The 14,856-nt window shown below is 36.4% G+C and overlaps 1 protein-coding gene across 10 annotated transcripts in view; it reads right to left on the minus strand.

Moving 5' to 3' along the window:
* The window catches only part of POU6F2 (POU class 6 homeobox 2), a 496,562-nt gene that overhangs the window by 439,804 nt on the left and 41,902 nt on the right, over positions 1–14,856 (minus strand). Inside the window, exon 1 of one of the 10 annotated variants that reach the window (XM_065542097.2) lies at positions 9,804–10,054. The exons of the other annotated variants lie outside the window; for them this stretch is intronic. Coding sequence (XP_065398169.1) covers positions 9,804–9,824 — 21 coding nt within the window. The 5' untranslated portion in view covers positions 9,825–10,054. Of the gene's footprint in view, positions 1–9,803; positions 10,055–14,856 lie in introns of those variants that run through there. 10 annotated transcript variants of the gene reach the window in all.

Here is a 14,856-nt window from a genome sequence, read left to right on the forward strand (position 1 = left end):
GGATGTAAACTTGGATTTTTTAGATTCTCTGAATAAAGGTATTTCATAAATGGAAAACAAAATGATAATGAAAATCGACCCCACACATTCTTTGAAATTTTCTAATGGGTCACAGCTTACATACATTCTTTCTTCATTTCCAGGTTCCTAGACTTTCCTGTGCATAAGAATCCACTAGGGTGCTTGTTCAAAATGCACTCTTCAAGTCCCTACACCCAGGAGATTCTACTTCAGTGCCTCTGAGACAGGGCCTGGAAACTTGGTGATTCTGATAAAGTGGCATGAGAATCACTGCCTCTGAGGACTCCAGTGAATTGCTTAAAAACAGATGTATTTCCCAATGATTTTGCACTTGAGCCTGGGGTATGGCAGCCTTCATGCAACAGAGAGCATTATGGGACTCCTGAAAACCTGGACAACTGAGGACCAAGGGGGCAGAATGGATCAAGACTACACCAAGTTAGCAATTTGATGATGTTTTCCTTTGGAGGATTCAAATAACTATACTAAAACCAAATCCATGCCAGGTAACATCTGTTCTTTCTATGACTATTCAAGCAAGACAACTGCTAATAATAGCTCCTGATTACTGAACAACTGTAAATGCTAGACAGCCTGAGGAATCTGTGTGGACATTACATGTTCTTTTCTGGTCATAAAATCCGGTTGGTGTGCAATTACTCCAGTGTGACACCTTATATAAGCTAGAAATCATGTCTTCACTTTAAACATTGTAAATCAATAAAATTACATTGTAGCCATTGACAACACATACAATTTTGCCTGTTTGATGCCCCATTACTGCAACAGCACTCGCCTTGGTTTGGAAAGCAGTCCTTCACTTCCCTAAATGAGTATTACAGAGGAGTTTCCCCCTCCTTGGTCTTCTTGCGTTGAGGACATATTTATAGACAGAGAATAATGTCACAAAAATTGCTCTCATAAATAGTCTTTTCTACTTTATAGTATGGGTGCCCATTCCTAGGTCAGATAGTGAAATTTCTGAGTTCCATTTTTCTCCCAATGTATTTTCTTACCATTTTTACATAAAAAGGTGGTGGAGTTGAGAATTGCATGATTGAATTAAATGTGTCATGTTAAACACAATAATGTACAAAATATAGTGTGTTAAAACTGTACTCCTATGATATAAATATACAACTTCTACCAGAATAAAATTAAGGAGGATGTCTTTTGTGGGATGTTAGGAAGCCTAACACTCCCCCATTATCCCTTCTGGGATCCACCTTACAGAGAACATACACACACTCCAGAATCACTTGCCCAGTGAGGATCAAATTGCCAGTGGTATTCATGTCCTAGCAGGTGTTTCCAAATCTTCCAAAGGCAGGGCCTCTGATTGGAGGATGCAGCATAAGAGACAGCCTGAGACAAAGGAGAAGATTTCTATTCTCCCTGTCCCAATTAAAAACAGGTCAGTGTGCACTGAAGGCATGACTTAGCCATCCACATAGAACTGAAAAGCTGAAACAAAGAGCGAACAGACATCTTGATGGGTCTCCAGCAGGCTCTGATAAGATCCATTTACCACTTGGAGATTGACAATGCAAGGTAAGCCCCTCTAAAGAGACTGGCATTAAAGGGAATAAGCCTGGGGTGAGGTCTACACTATTTGTTGATGAATGTGACAGTCAGCATAGGCTAGGTCAGGCTGCAGTAACAAACAACTTCACTTCAAAATCTCAGCATCTTAAAACAGCATTTGTTTCTTGCTCATGCTGCATGTCAAACATGGGTTGGCAGCAGGGCTCTGTTTACCCTCGTCACTCAGAAGCCCTGCTGACAGACGCATGGAACTCAGCACATCCTTCCATAATCACTGCAGCTGCAGGTCTCACCATCCCAACTGAATGTCCTGGCTATAGAGTGACATACATCACTTTTCCCCCACAATCCAGTGGGCAGAACTCATCCAGTGGTTCCTCCTAACTTCTAAAGAGCAGAGAAGTACAATCCTCCCATGAACCAGGAAGCTGTAAACACCAGTATGTGTGCCACAGTGAGGAGTAGCATTGCAGGAGGCACCATTCATTTAATTTTCTCTTTCTATTTTACTGCTTGGCTATCCACATTTTTAATTGACCATTTTCCTCTGATTCCTTTGATGTCTTATTTACATAGTCTTAGTGGGCATTGAAATGGAACCTCTATAAAAATATAGGCATGGAAAACAACTTTCTGTCTGTTCCTCCCACACTCTCTCCTGCCCATACTTCGGAGTATGTATCCAAGAAGCCAAGAGGCCGTGTCATAGGAAACTATCAGTTTCAACACTCTGACCATACATTTGTAAATCCAGCCCGATAAATGCTTGTGATTCTTGCCGGTCAAATTAGCCAACCCTCCTTGCATGGGGAAAAGTAAAGAAGCAGAGGAGATCATTTCAATACTCCTTGGGTCTTTGGGTAGGAATGGAAGCCTTTTCCATGAAAACATGTGGAAGAAAAGATACTATCTAATAATGTCATAGTCTTAGATTAGAGAAGACTTTATAAGTCTGGCATGAAAACTAGATATCATAAGGCAAAATTTTATCTCTCATAAGACAAAAGAAACCTTCAATAAGATGGAAATAAAAAATAATATATTGGAAGAAAATATTTACAACACATATAACAAAAATGTAGTATCCATAGTATAAAGAGTTCCTATAAATAAATCAAAAAGACATTCAAATGACCAATAAACATAAAAATGTGGTTAACCTTACAGATAATCAAAGCATACTGATCATTTTGCCCATAAAATTAGAAAATGTGAAAGATTGATTCCAATCAAAAGATCACCAGAAGATGGAGAATTGGTTGATGTATAAACTGGAACAATTATTTCAGAGAGCAATCTACTAATAGTAGTGAAACTTTAAATTTGCATGTCTTTTGACCAAGGAACCTCCACTTCTAAGAATCTGAACTTCAGAAAGACTTGCACAAATACCTCAAATACATAAGCATCATAATTCTTTACAGGATCGCTTGCGATGTGAAAAATTGGAAAATGAACAAAAGTTTATCCATAGAGAGATGGTTCCATCCATGCAACAGAAGATCATGCAACTATTAAAAAAATCAGATAAAGCTATATGTACTGACTTGGAACAAGGCCTGTGGTACATTACCAAGTGAAAAGCAAGCTGCTGAATAAAACATATAGTACACACCACTGGTGTGTTGGGATCCAGCTCCCATTGAAGGCGGAAGCCTTGAGTAGTGTTTGCTAATGTCTATGAGATGAACACTAACCATTGCTCAATTCAAGCTACCAACCTTTTAATAATCAGCTTGAGAAATTCTGCAGACCACTGTATGAGTCTATTTTCATTTTTTAGAAAGTCTGAATGTGTGTTTGAGTATGTAAGTATGCGAATGTGTATGTGTTTGTGCGTGAGTTTAGAGGCACAGAAAAGATGTCAGGAAGGGTAAACACAAACTAGAACAGAATCATAGTGGGACAAAAGGCACAGTACCATGTTATAATTTACATACTTGGATATTTGAATTTGTTTCATTGAAGATTCTTGCTTGAATAGTTTTCTTAAATTATGATTTAAATATTTTATCATTACAAAAGTAATACATAATTACTATAGGAAAAATACAAAACATAAAAAAGAACAAGGGAGAAAATTAAAATTACCCAGAATTCTATTTCAGGATAACCACTGTTACTACTTTCTGCATTTTTTTCCAGTTGTTTTTTTCTGGAAAACATAGCTTTGGGTTTTCTTAAAACCAAGTTTACATTTTATGGGTAATTTGCTAACTGTACAGAAAATTTTCATTCCATTTCTAACTATTTCCTTAGGAAAAAATGTTGTTTATTATCTTAGAAGTGGCATTAATTACTGGTTAAAAGTAAGATCACAAAATATGTCTTAAAGAGAGGATAACTACATTATATTAAATTAACTATATTATATTATATATAATATAATATATATTATATATAACTATATTATATTAAATTCTACGTAATGAAATTGTATGTCTCCGATTTTCTAAAAATATATAGGTAGATTTTTATGGCAGTATTAATGTATTTTTTGCACATTTTACTATCTATGCATTATTTTACATGCAAGAAAATTATTGGCCCTGTAAAGCTTGCAATAGAAATAAAGTGTAGTTATCCAGATTAACTCAATCTGGGATTATACACATATATGTATATTATATATATATTCCACATATATATTATATACACACATATATATATATAAATTTTAATAGGAAAAATACAGCAAGCCAGTGCAGACATTTAGGAAGTAATGAAAATCTTGTCAATACAGCTGCTGATAAAAAGCAGGTGAGGGAATTCAGTACAACTCACTTAAGCCCAGGATTCCAGACACCTGCATTCACCAGAGATTTGAAGTCATTGCATCGAGCTCTATACCTAATCCGATATCGCACCAAGTTGATCCCCAATCAAACTTCTGGTTTCACAGTATGATTTCCAAATGCACTCTCCACCTAACCCTTGCCCATTACTCAAAAACTGAAAATCCAAATTTGTAGACATACCTTTCATCGGGTACTATATTCAGAAGTATCTCAGGACCAGAGTCCAGGATATTATGTGTGTCTCAAACCATTTGTTTTATTTGGGACTATCAACTCACATGCTGATGGTTCTTAATCCAACATTACCTCCATTCCTAAGTTATTTAAGTAATTGATAGAGTTCCAATATCCATTGAAATAATTAGGATTACTTGGGATCATTATTGTATGTTTCTTTTCTTTTTGCAATTATGGAGAGTGTCTATAGTGAGGGAGTAAAGAAAAAATATAGCCTCTTTTTTTTCTTTAAGTGAATGCAATTAGTTGATGCATCCATAAAGGAGCTCATCTGTACTTCATAAAATTAAAGATGTAGACATCTGAGTGGGTATAGATGACAAAAAAAAAAAGTCAGATTTCAGTGGAAATTGACTAATAAGCCTTTTTTACTATTGATTCGTTTTCTTTTAATAAATTATGGAGAACACAGTGAGTCTCCAAGAATGAAGGAAATTAAATGTGATGCCAGCACTCTCTAACCTCTTGTATCTTCCATTCCCAAACAGAACTTTTGACCATGGTAAAATAGCAAGAGAAATGTTGAGAAAATCAGATAGAGAGTAATGGAATCTTGGAACCAATAAACTACAAATTAGTAGAGAAAGGGACACCCTAGAGGCCCTAATCTGGACTTGAGTCAATATTGTGATACAATTGTCCAACAAAACTTATGTGAATTCAAACTGGCTTGAATCCATGCCCTAAATCCATGTATTTATACATCACCTCTTCCCTGGGAACTAAGAGCACTTCATAAGCAGTTTTGTCTTCCCTCATTATTAAACACCTACAGTTTTCCCTTCTTTTGTCTCTGTGGTGACCTAATATTCCCTGTCGACAGAAGGAGAGACCGGATAAGAAGAAGCTCTCTCATATGCCTGAGACAAATCACAAAGAAACAACTAAAGTCAGCCCAGGTACTGTTACTTCCAATGGGACGTATTCTACACTAGCCAAGATTTAAATAGAGGAATGTAGGAGTTAATTAAGATATCAGCAAGAACTATAGTGGGTATGGATGATAGGGCAAGGGTTTCAGCAGTTTAACATCATTACTAAGGAGGTTTTTAAAGGGATACACAAGAAAGAATAAACACTGCACTTAATTCCAAGGTTATAATAAAGTCAAGCCAGATTGAAAAATGAGAAGATATTTCCCCAAGATTCAAATTGCCTTAAGGCTAAATTTTTAGAGATCTGAGTGCGGTGTGTGTGTGTGTTGTGGCAGGTGCTTGGGAAATGGTCTTTGCTATCAGTTATCTTCTTAAAACTAACTTACACATTTTGGGATTCAAATACATTTATTCTAGGCAAAATAAAGTTACTATTTTCTATTAAAAATAGAGACTTTAAATGTTCAAAGGAGTGTTTACATTCCTTAGAAATAGTCAGCTTAATTTTCGCCTGAAACAAATGCAAATTTTAATATATAATGAAAACTAGGTGATATAAACAATGAAAAAGTATAGTATACCAAAGAAAAGGGTATGTCAAAAAAATGTGATCTTGTACCTTCATCTTGGTGGGACAGAGTCAGTCCTCCAGACAGTTCTTACAAGTGCAAGAAACAATCCTATGACAAAAGAGAGAAACTCCAGAGTTGGAAAACCATTTTATTCCTTAATTTTTGAATGCTCAGTTAAAATACAGCTTCAACAGGTCTGTGACTGACACACATTCATTCAACTGGTCCCTTGAGTAGATTACCTGTTTCCAATGAGGACTCCTTTCTTTAAGACCATCAAAATAAACCTACTACATATTTGAATTTGGAGAGATTTTTGGAAAACAGCTTATTGCATATTTCTTGTTTGCTTAAACTAATATGGGGTGGTAAATGGTGGGGGGATATTTTATTGACCCTTGGCCTTCAGAAAACTAGAAAGGTATCCTAACCTCCACTGATGGTACTGCTAAACAATCAGGGTGATGGCGCAAAGGACCTCTCCCAAGAGCAAATCAACCAACACCTCTTCTCAGAACTAGATCTGTTTTTGAAAAAGATCAACAAACATGATTTGGTCTGTGGTACTGGAAGTGTGGGCAGGGTGCCTCCAAATAAAAAAATGAAAACATGTAAATACAGAGTAATACCCTGTATCTCTTTATTTGCCTAATATGCTGCTGGAGGCACAAAGGAGAAAGCAAACGTTACTAGAAAGTGAGATTTTTCTCAGAATAGCCATAATAAATGCCTTTTCAAAAAAAAAAAAAAATTAAGACAAAATAGAAGACAACCTTCAGGTCTGAAATCAAAGAAAAGCCAGTTTTGGTCTAAGATGTTGAAAACATGGCTCATGAGCAGTTTGTCTAGGTAAAAATATGACCCCTGTGATGTTGCCAAGGTCTCTGAGACCCAGGGTGCTGCTGAGTAAATGCTGGTTGCATAAGTTAGAGCAGCTAAGGGGACACTTTAATTTATGTGCTCAATTTTTCTGAGGTCTCAAAAAAGAAAAAAAAATGAAGGTGGGGGAAAGGGATGAATGAGGTTAATTTTCAGGGTGGCACATTCAGGGATGCTTTGGAGATTAAGGGTTTTTCCATTACCTCAGTATCCTCATCTGAGGGAAAAGTGATTTTGTAGGAAGAAGAATCTCACTGGAAGTCTTAATTCACCCTCCCCTAAAGGCCTCAGGGTCTTTAAACAGCAACTGAGTCTCTCAAATTCATTTTTCAAATGAGGGTTATGTAAGAAAGATTTCAAAGTCATAATCAATAAGAGTATGCTTCATATCAGGGCGATGAAATAGTCTGTATACAAAGCCCCCATGACACACAATTTGCCTATAAAACAAACCTGCACATGTACCCCTGAACCTAAAATAAAGGTTTAAAATCATCATAATAATAAGAGGTACTCTTTCATTTTACCATAGGCCTACAAGTTAACATACTAGGACACTATGAATTAAATAGAATAATAAATATAAGAGGCTCAAATTTCATATAAAATATTGTCAAATATAAAATGACATATAAATTCATATGCATAAAATGTATTTTTCCATTTACTACGTATTCCTTCTTGGAATACAAGACATAAGATTTTTTAAAAATCGATGTCAGATAAAACTTAAGCATTCTGTTCCTTTCACAGACTTACCCTGAAAACTAAGAATCATAACTGAAAACTTGAAACTTCCCCTTCCTCTCATTTTTAAATGGCATGTGTCTTATAGAGTCACTGGTAAAGCAAAGAAAAAAACATCCTGCCTTAAAAGTTAAATTTTCTATTTAGTATTATGTAGAGTAAATGTAAATGGCATCATTCCTGATAATTAATTATAATTAAATCATTCTCTCCATACTTTGCAGGTGTTTACATAGTGTTTCTGATTCCTGAGATTAAAGGTTCTACCCAATGGAAACATATTCTGAAATGTTATTTTCAGTAGCTTATTTCTGAGTTGTTTGGGGACTGTTACAATAAAATAAACACAAAATGGTTTGGCTAAGAACTCTAATCATTCCTGCTGCACAAAAGTCTAGAGATGATTAAATGAAGACTCAGGGATAAGGATGATAACGTGAACCAAAATACTACATCTGGGCTCTACATACAAAGACCCACATCACAGACAGAGAAACAGCCTGTACTCCTTGTGAATGAGCTGTATCCTGTAGGCAAAGGCTCCACCTGTTCTCAGCACGCCTCTCCTCTCTCACACGCCTCTTATTCTTTGGGGGGCATTTTTCCAGTTTGGGCAAATAAATTTAGATCTCTGTACAGCTGTACTTGCGACTTATGTTATTACAAATATACTCAATTAGTTCTTTTTTTTTTTTTTTAATGTTTATTTGAATGCAAAAGGCTGCCAGGACCTGTGGCGGAGAGTGTGAACTTGGCCTTCTGCCACAGGTCACTGGTGATTTCAACTTATCTCCTCTCATCTTCTTTTACTAAATTAAAACCCTTAAAGTTCAAATTAAATTAAGTTTAAATTAAAAGCTAGGAAGCAATGTTATCTTTTAGAGTGGAGAAAAAAAAAAAAAAAAAAAGCACCAAGTAGCAATTCAGTGGCAAATGTGTTTCAACTTAGTGGAAAGTTAATATTCCTTAATTTCTCCAGCTTCCTGGCCCTTTAATAACTGGGAATCTCATCCAGCTATTTTCCCCTGTAGGTTAGAAACCTGATTCGCAGGAAGAAGTGAAGTTTTACCCGAAGTGAAATAAAGAATCTGCCAGTTACTTTTGTCTTTGTGGCTGCCAGTTCCCCTGTGGCATACAGCAAAAGAAGAGTCCTTCATAGACTTCCTTAGAATATTTTTATAAATCCCATTTTTTTTACTCGCCTTCCCCTCCAAACAGAAAACGCCAGTGCCTTCCCTCTGTAATGTTTCCCTAAATGACATACAGCATATCTCAGTGGCAATGTGACATGATGAAGAGAAACCCATAAAAGATCCTTCAGCAGCTCCAGAACTTTTATTCTGGAGGGGAAACTGCATTTATAATTTGTCCTTTTAAACAGGGATCTTCTTGCTCCAGCAGAGTAAGAGCTTGAAGCATCGACACAAAATCTGAACTCTTCTAGCTTTGCAGATAATCAAAAATCTCTTCCATTCACTTTCCAACTAGAGCAAACTTTTAAAAAAACTTTTAAAAATGTAATTATTTAAAATATATATACACATATATATAATACATATGTGTGTGTCTGTGCATATATACACATATTAGAGAACCCTTCTGTCTACCTTCCAATCAGAGAGACCTGAAGATGGATAGATGGATGAATAGACAGAATATAGAAAAGATTTTAAAATATTCTATTTTTAATAACTATTTTTTAAAGAGTTTCCTTACTTTTGATTCATTAAAAATATCAGAATAAACAGAGAACCAGGTATCCCCTCACAACCAAATGGCTGTGAATGCGGCTGCCAAAATAACAGGGCGCCAAACTTAAAAGCAGCATTTGCAAACTGCCTCTCCTATTGTGCATTCACACATCACCTCAATTATGATCATAAACAACCTATTTGCAATGCAGTCTACTCTTGACCTGAAAAGCTGATCCAACTCACATTTGAAGCTCAAGATTCACACCCAGCAGTGTCCACTTTAAATAGAAAAATCGCATTGATTGCATGAAACTCAGGACTCATTTTGGTCCATCGATTCCCCTAGTGACCTTCTGCAGCATCAAAGCCCACAGCGAACCCAATCTGACCCCGACTTTATGTGCATTATTATATCAAGAGACAGGAGCTACTTACAGTCCATGCCATTGTCTCCATAGATATGTAATAAAGTATTCTAGAACTGCTCCTGCCGAGAACACTTCAGGTGCACGTCATTTTCTTCTGTATCTTCCTCCCCGCTCTCTCTCCTACTCTTGCATGCAAACACATATACACTCTCCTCCTACCAGTATAAAAATTCTTCGTTTACTGAATGTTTCTTTCCTCCCAGTTCAGCAGAACTCAAAAAACAACTTCAGACTTTGACTAATCCTCACGTAACTCCCAGTAAACAACATCCCTCACCCAAATACATAACTAATCATAATGCTCTTTATGAAGCTCTTCTGTGAAACAATAGGTCTAATACAAAGCTCCTCTCCACACTGTTTTAATTATAATAAATTACCTTCATTACGATGCATACTTCAATATAACATGTCGGCTGCTTAGCTACCTAGGTTACTCCCATAATGAGAGGAGAGCAGACGTGTACGTCTTGAAGAAAGTTATTTACGCACACTGAAAAATTCTACGGCCTCCCATGGCTTTGCAGCACGATTTTCAGCAACTTTTATCTTACCTTACTGTTCATAACATTACAGCTGAGAAGACAGGGAAGAAAAGAATAAGAAAAAGCACCACATCTGAAAAATGCTGTTTACACAAATAACGGTACCCTGAATACATCCACTAACGTGGAAAAATAAGTCCTTGCAGTACAATCATTTCTCTATAAATGTATGAAAGTATTTTACTGCCTGGTGCAACAAATCAGCGATGAGACGCTAGGCTGTGGTGTGTAAGTTTCAAGGGACTGTGTGTCAAAGTCAACTTCCCGGGCAGTCCCCTGAGAACTGCGCTGGGCACATTCTCATGAAAGGTGTGAAAATCTGATTTTCTAAAATGGATCAGTAATTCTCTATGAAGGGGGAAAGGATCGATAAATCTTTGCTAAGTAGATTGTAAAGGAAAAATTATTCTTTCAGTGACAGTACATTAGGATCCTCCAAACAATCTCAATAAACTAAAGACATAGCGTTTCTCCACCAGCTACTTTTGACTTCTGATGTATTTTTGTAATCTCAGATCATTCTGCAATGCACATACATTTATATTTGCTAAGCAATGTTCCATGTTGATGTTGATTTATGGTATGTGCCATTATAATGTTTGGCTGTGACTAGCAAAAGAAAATTATTAGCTGCTTGTAACCTGATAGATGTGATACGAGAAAATGTCATTATAACCCAACGCACATATATGTTCCTAACTATATCAGTTCGCCGGGTAGCCACAAGATGTGTTGTTGGTATTCCTCAGCCAAATATATATGTGTTGTTTTTAGGTAACTGATCATTGGCATATAGTGTATATTCTCTTTATGCCTAAAAACACTGGGGTGTGATATGCTTAGAATCATGTGATGTTAATAGTCCTTGAAGGAATATTTCTTTCGGGCCCTGGGCAGAGACCAAGGAAATCTTTAGACACTGGTTTTATCACATACACTCGATGACACTGAACGGGAGTAACTACCAGCCCTGGCCACTAACACATTCGCCATTTGTTTCAAAGCTTCGGAGTCCATGCTCCTCATCACGCTGAGGCCTGAAAATCCTCACTAAAGAATTTAGACAGAAGATGTGTGTCACGAGAAAACAAGCCTAGGAGTGGACCGACTGCTCCCAGGAGGCTCTCTGGTTATAGCATCCTGAGCTGTGTGTGGCTGAGATTTCCCCTGCTCTGTGTTAAAGTGGTTATTAAAAAATATGGCCTGTGTGGTAGCGAGGTATTTCAGGGGCCTCAGAGCATGCTGAACATCATGTGTCCTGTGATACCCAGATCAAACAAAGCAAATTCTCAGCATGGCAGGCTGAAATCTGCATTTCTCTCTACTTATGCACATTTATGTCAGAATTCACAATAGGATAGCTCCTTTGGGAAGAAAAAGCTCTTCCACAGGATGCACTATTTTCATGTACAACATCCTTGGACAAAGAAGGGAAACAAGATAATTGGCATGGCAAATTGTAGCAAACAGGTGTGATTAATGTGTGTAAACCTCATTCAACTGAATGTCTACATATATTATAGGAATTATATCCACTAGTATCTTATTAGGGATGGGGGCTGCAAGCAAACATTTTTATTAAACACCTCCTTTCCCTCTTTTTAATTGAATAATGCTAATAATGCTCTCTTTTGAGGTACAAAAGAGAGTGGCTATAATTTCTTTTGGCATGAAGAAGGACTCACTATGATTATAGACCCTCCCACCATTTGGTTTTTGTGATGTTTTCTGACCAGAGAATGTTAAGAGTCCTAAGAAATAAGGTCAAATTTCTAAAAAGTCCAACATCCAATGCCCACTGGTAAACAGAATACAACAGGAAAGTCTACGTGGTATCAAATGAAACAAGACCTCTGGGTATCTGTAAACATTTTGGAGAAAGGTGCCATCTTTTAAGCATCCAAAGGAGACCATTGATCTAGAAATAATGAGTAGCATCCTTCCTGATTCACAAGTCAGATTCATGGGACACAACTATTGACATACAAAAATTCAAATTTCTCCAGGTCGGAGCTTGTAAATCACATGGAGTTCTGAGTCTTACCCATTATAAGGCAAGTGCAATTATTTATTTTTTTATTTTTTATTTTTATTTTTTAGGCAGTCTCCCTCTGTTGCCCTGGCTGGAGTACAGTAGCATGACCTCAGCTTACTGCAGCCTCCACCTCCCGAGTTCATGAGATCCTCCCAACTCAGCCTCCTGAGTAGCTGGGACTATACATATGCACCACCACGCCTGGCAATTTTTTTTTAATTTTTATTAGAGACGGGGTTTTGCCATGTTGACCAGGTTGCTCTCAAACTCCTTGTCAAATAATATGCCCACCTTGGCCTCCCAAAGTGCTGGGATTACAAGTGTGAGCCACTGTGCCTGGCTGGCAAGTGCAATGCTAAGAAACCTAAATGATAGGAGGGAATTAAGTCAGCCACGGTTTGAAAGAGAAATGAAGGGTGGTGGATAAATAAAATACTGATGGATAGAAGTATAGAGTAGGTGTTTTGTTACATATTCATATTCACATGGAACCTTACAATGAAATGTCTTCACTGATATTGTTTTAATTTGGATTCCAAATTTGAAAAGCATTATTAGTATCAAAATTTTTTTTCTGATCCTAATAATTGTCCTAAACTTCCAACAAAATGGCTTACAGATAATTTTCCTAAAATCAATATAACAGTATATTAATGAGCTAAACATCCATCTTAACAGTTAGTATAAAAACAACAGAATGAACTAAAATATAGTAGGAAAGAGCTAATAAAAATAAAGTTGGCCAGGCGCGGTGGCTCACGCCTGTAATCCCAGCACTTTGGGAAGCCAAGGAGGGCGGATCACGAGGTTAAGAGTTCAAGACCAGCCTGGCCAAGATGGTGAAATCACGTTTCTACTAAAAATACAAAAATTAGCCAGACGTGGTGGCGGGCACCTGTAATCCCAGCTACTCATGAGGCTGAGGAAGGAGAATCCCTTGAAACCGGGAGGCAGAGGTTGCAGTGAGCCAAGATCACGCCACTGCACTCCAGCCTGGTGAAAGAGCGAGACTCTGTCTCAAAAACTAACTAACTAACTAAATAAATAAATGTTTTTTAAAAAAATAAAGTTTAGTTCAATTTTTTTTTTTTTTTTTTTTGGAGGAGAGCAGAAGGATATGAAGCAACAGTGCTCTCATGTATTGGTGGGAAAGCAACATGGTACAGTCCCTTTGGAAGACAGTCTGACATTTCTTTAAAAACTAAGTATAATCTTCTCATATGATCCAGCAGTCACACTCCTTGGCATTTCCCCCAAAGAGTTGAAAATGTATGTACACACAACCAGCACACAAACTAATGTTTATTGCAGCTTTATTCATAATTGCCAGAACTTGGAAGCATCAGATTGTCCTTCAGTAGGTGAATGGCTAAACTGTGGCACATCCAGACAATGGAATATATATATATATATTGTATTTTTTGAAAGTTCAATACAGAAGATGAGCAAAAATTGCTCCTTTGAAAAAGCTAATAAATAATCAGATCTCAGGCAAGACTGATCTAGACAAAAAGACAGGATGCCCAAGTGAACTATATGAAAAACTGAAATGGAAATATAACTGCAAATAAAACAGATACTGAAAAGATAAAAGAATTCACTGAAAAATGTATGCCACTGAATGCAAAATATTGATCAAAATGGGCAATTTCCTAGAAAATCAAACTTTTCCAAAAAACGCAGAAAGGGATAGAATACATGAACATCTCTCTTCATTATTATATACATTTAATTCATGATTTTAGGACTTCACATACAAACACACACACCACACATTGACTCAGATGATTCTACAAGTGAAACTTTCAAAAAGAAATTTTAATTTTTAAAAAGTCTTTTAAAGAATAAAGAAGAAATACTTCCCCTAAGCTGTGAAGTCAATAAAACCTTCATGCCAAACCAGACTAGGAAACAGAAAAAAAGACACTTCTAGGCTAATGTCATTCATGAGCAAAGATGCAAAAGGTCCTATTAGCAAGCAGAATCTAGTAGTGTATATAAAAATGATAATACATCATGACCAAGTCACTTTTACCCCGAAAATGTAAGAGTGGCTTAATATTTTCAAATCTATAAATGCCATTTAATATATTAAATGTAAAGATGAACAATTATGTGATCATTTTAATGTATACAGTAAAAGCATTTTACTGATAAAAATTTCATGACAATTATAAAACATAAGATAAAATTTTCAACAAACTAGGAATAGAATATCCTTACCATTTTAAAGGAATTCTATAACAAACTTATATAAAACATAATTGTTCTTTCTTTTTATTTTATTTGTATACATTTTATGGGACACAAGCATAATTTTGTTACATGGGTAGATTGCATAGTGTTGTGAAGTCAGGGCTTTTAGGGTATCCATCACCCAAATAACATATATTGGATCCATTACATAATTTCTCATCATCCACCGCCTCCTCCCAGAAATGTTATTTTTGATAATGAAAAATGACAAGTACCTTTAAAAT

Source organism: Macaca fascicularis, chromosome 3, assembly GCF_037993035.2.
Source record: "Macaca fascicularis isolate 582-1 chromosome 3, T2T-MFA8v1.1".
Classification (NCBI taxonomy): domain Eukaryota; kingdom Metazoa; phylum Chordata; class Mammalia; order Primates; family Cercopithecidae; genus Macaca; species Macaca fascicularis.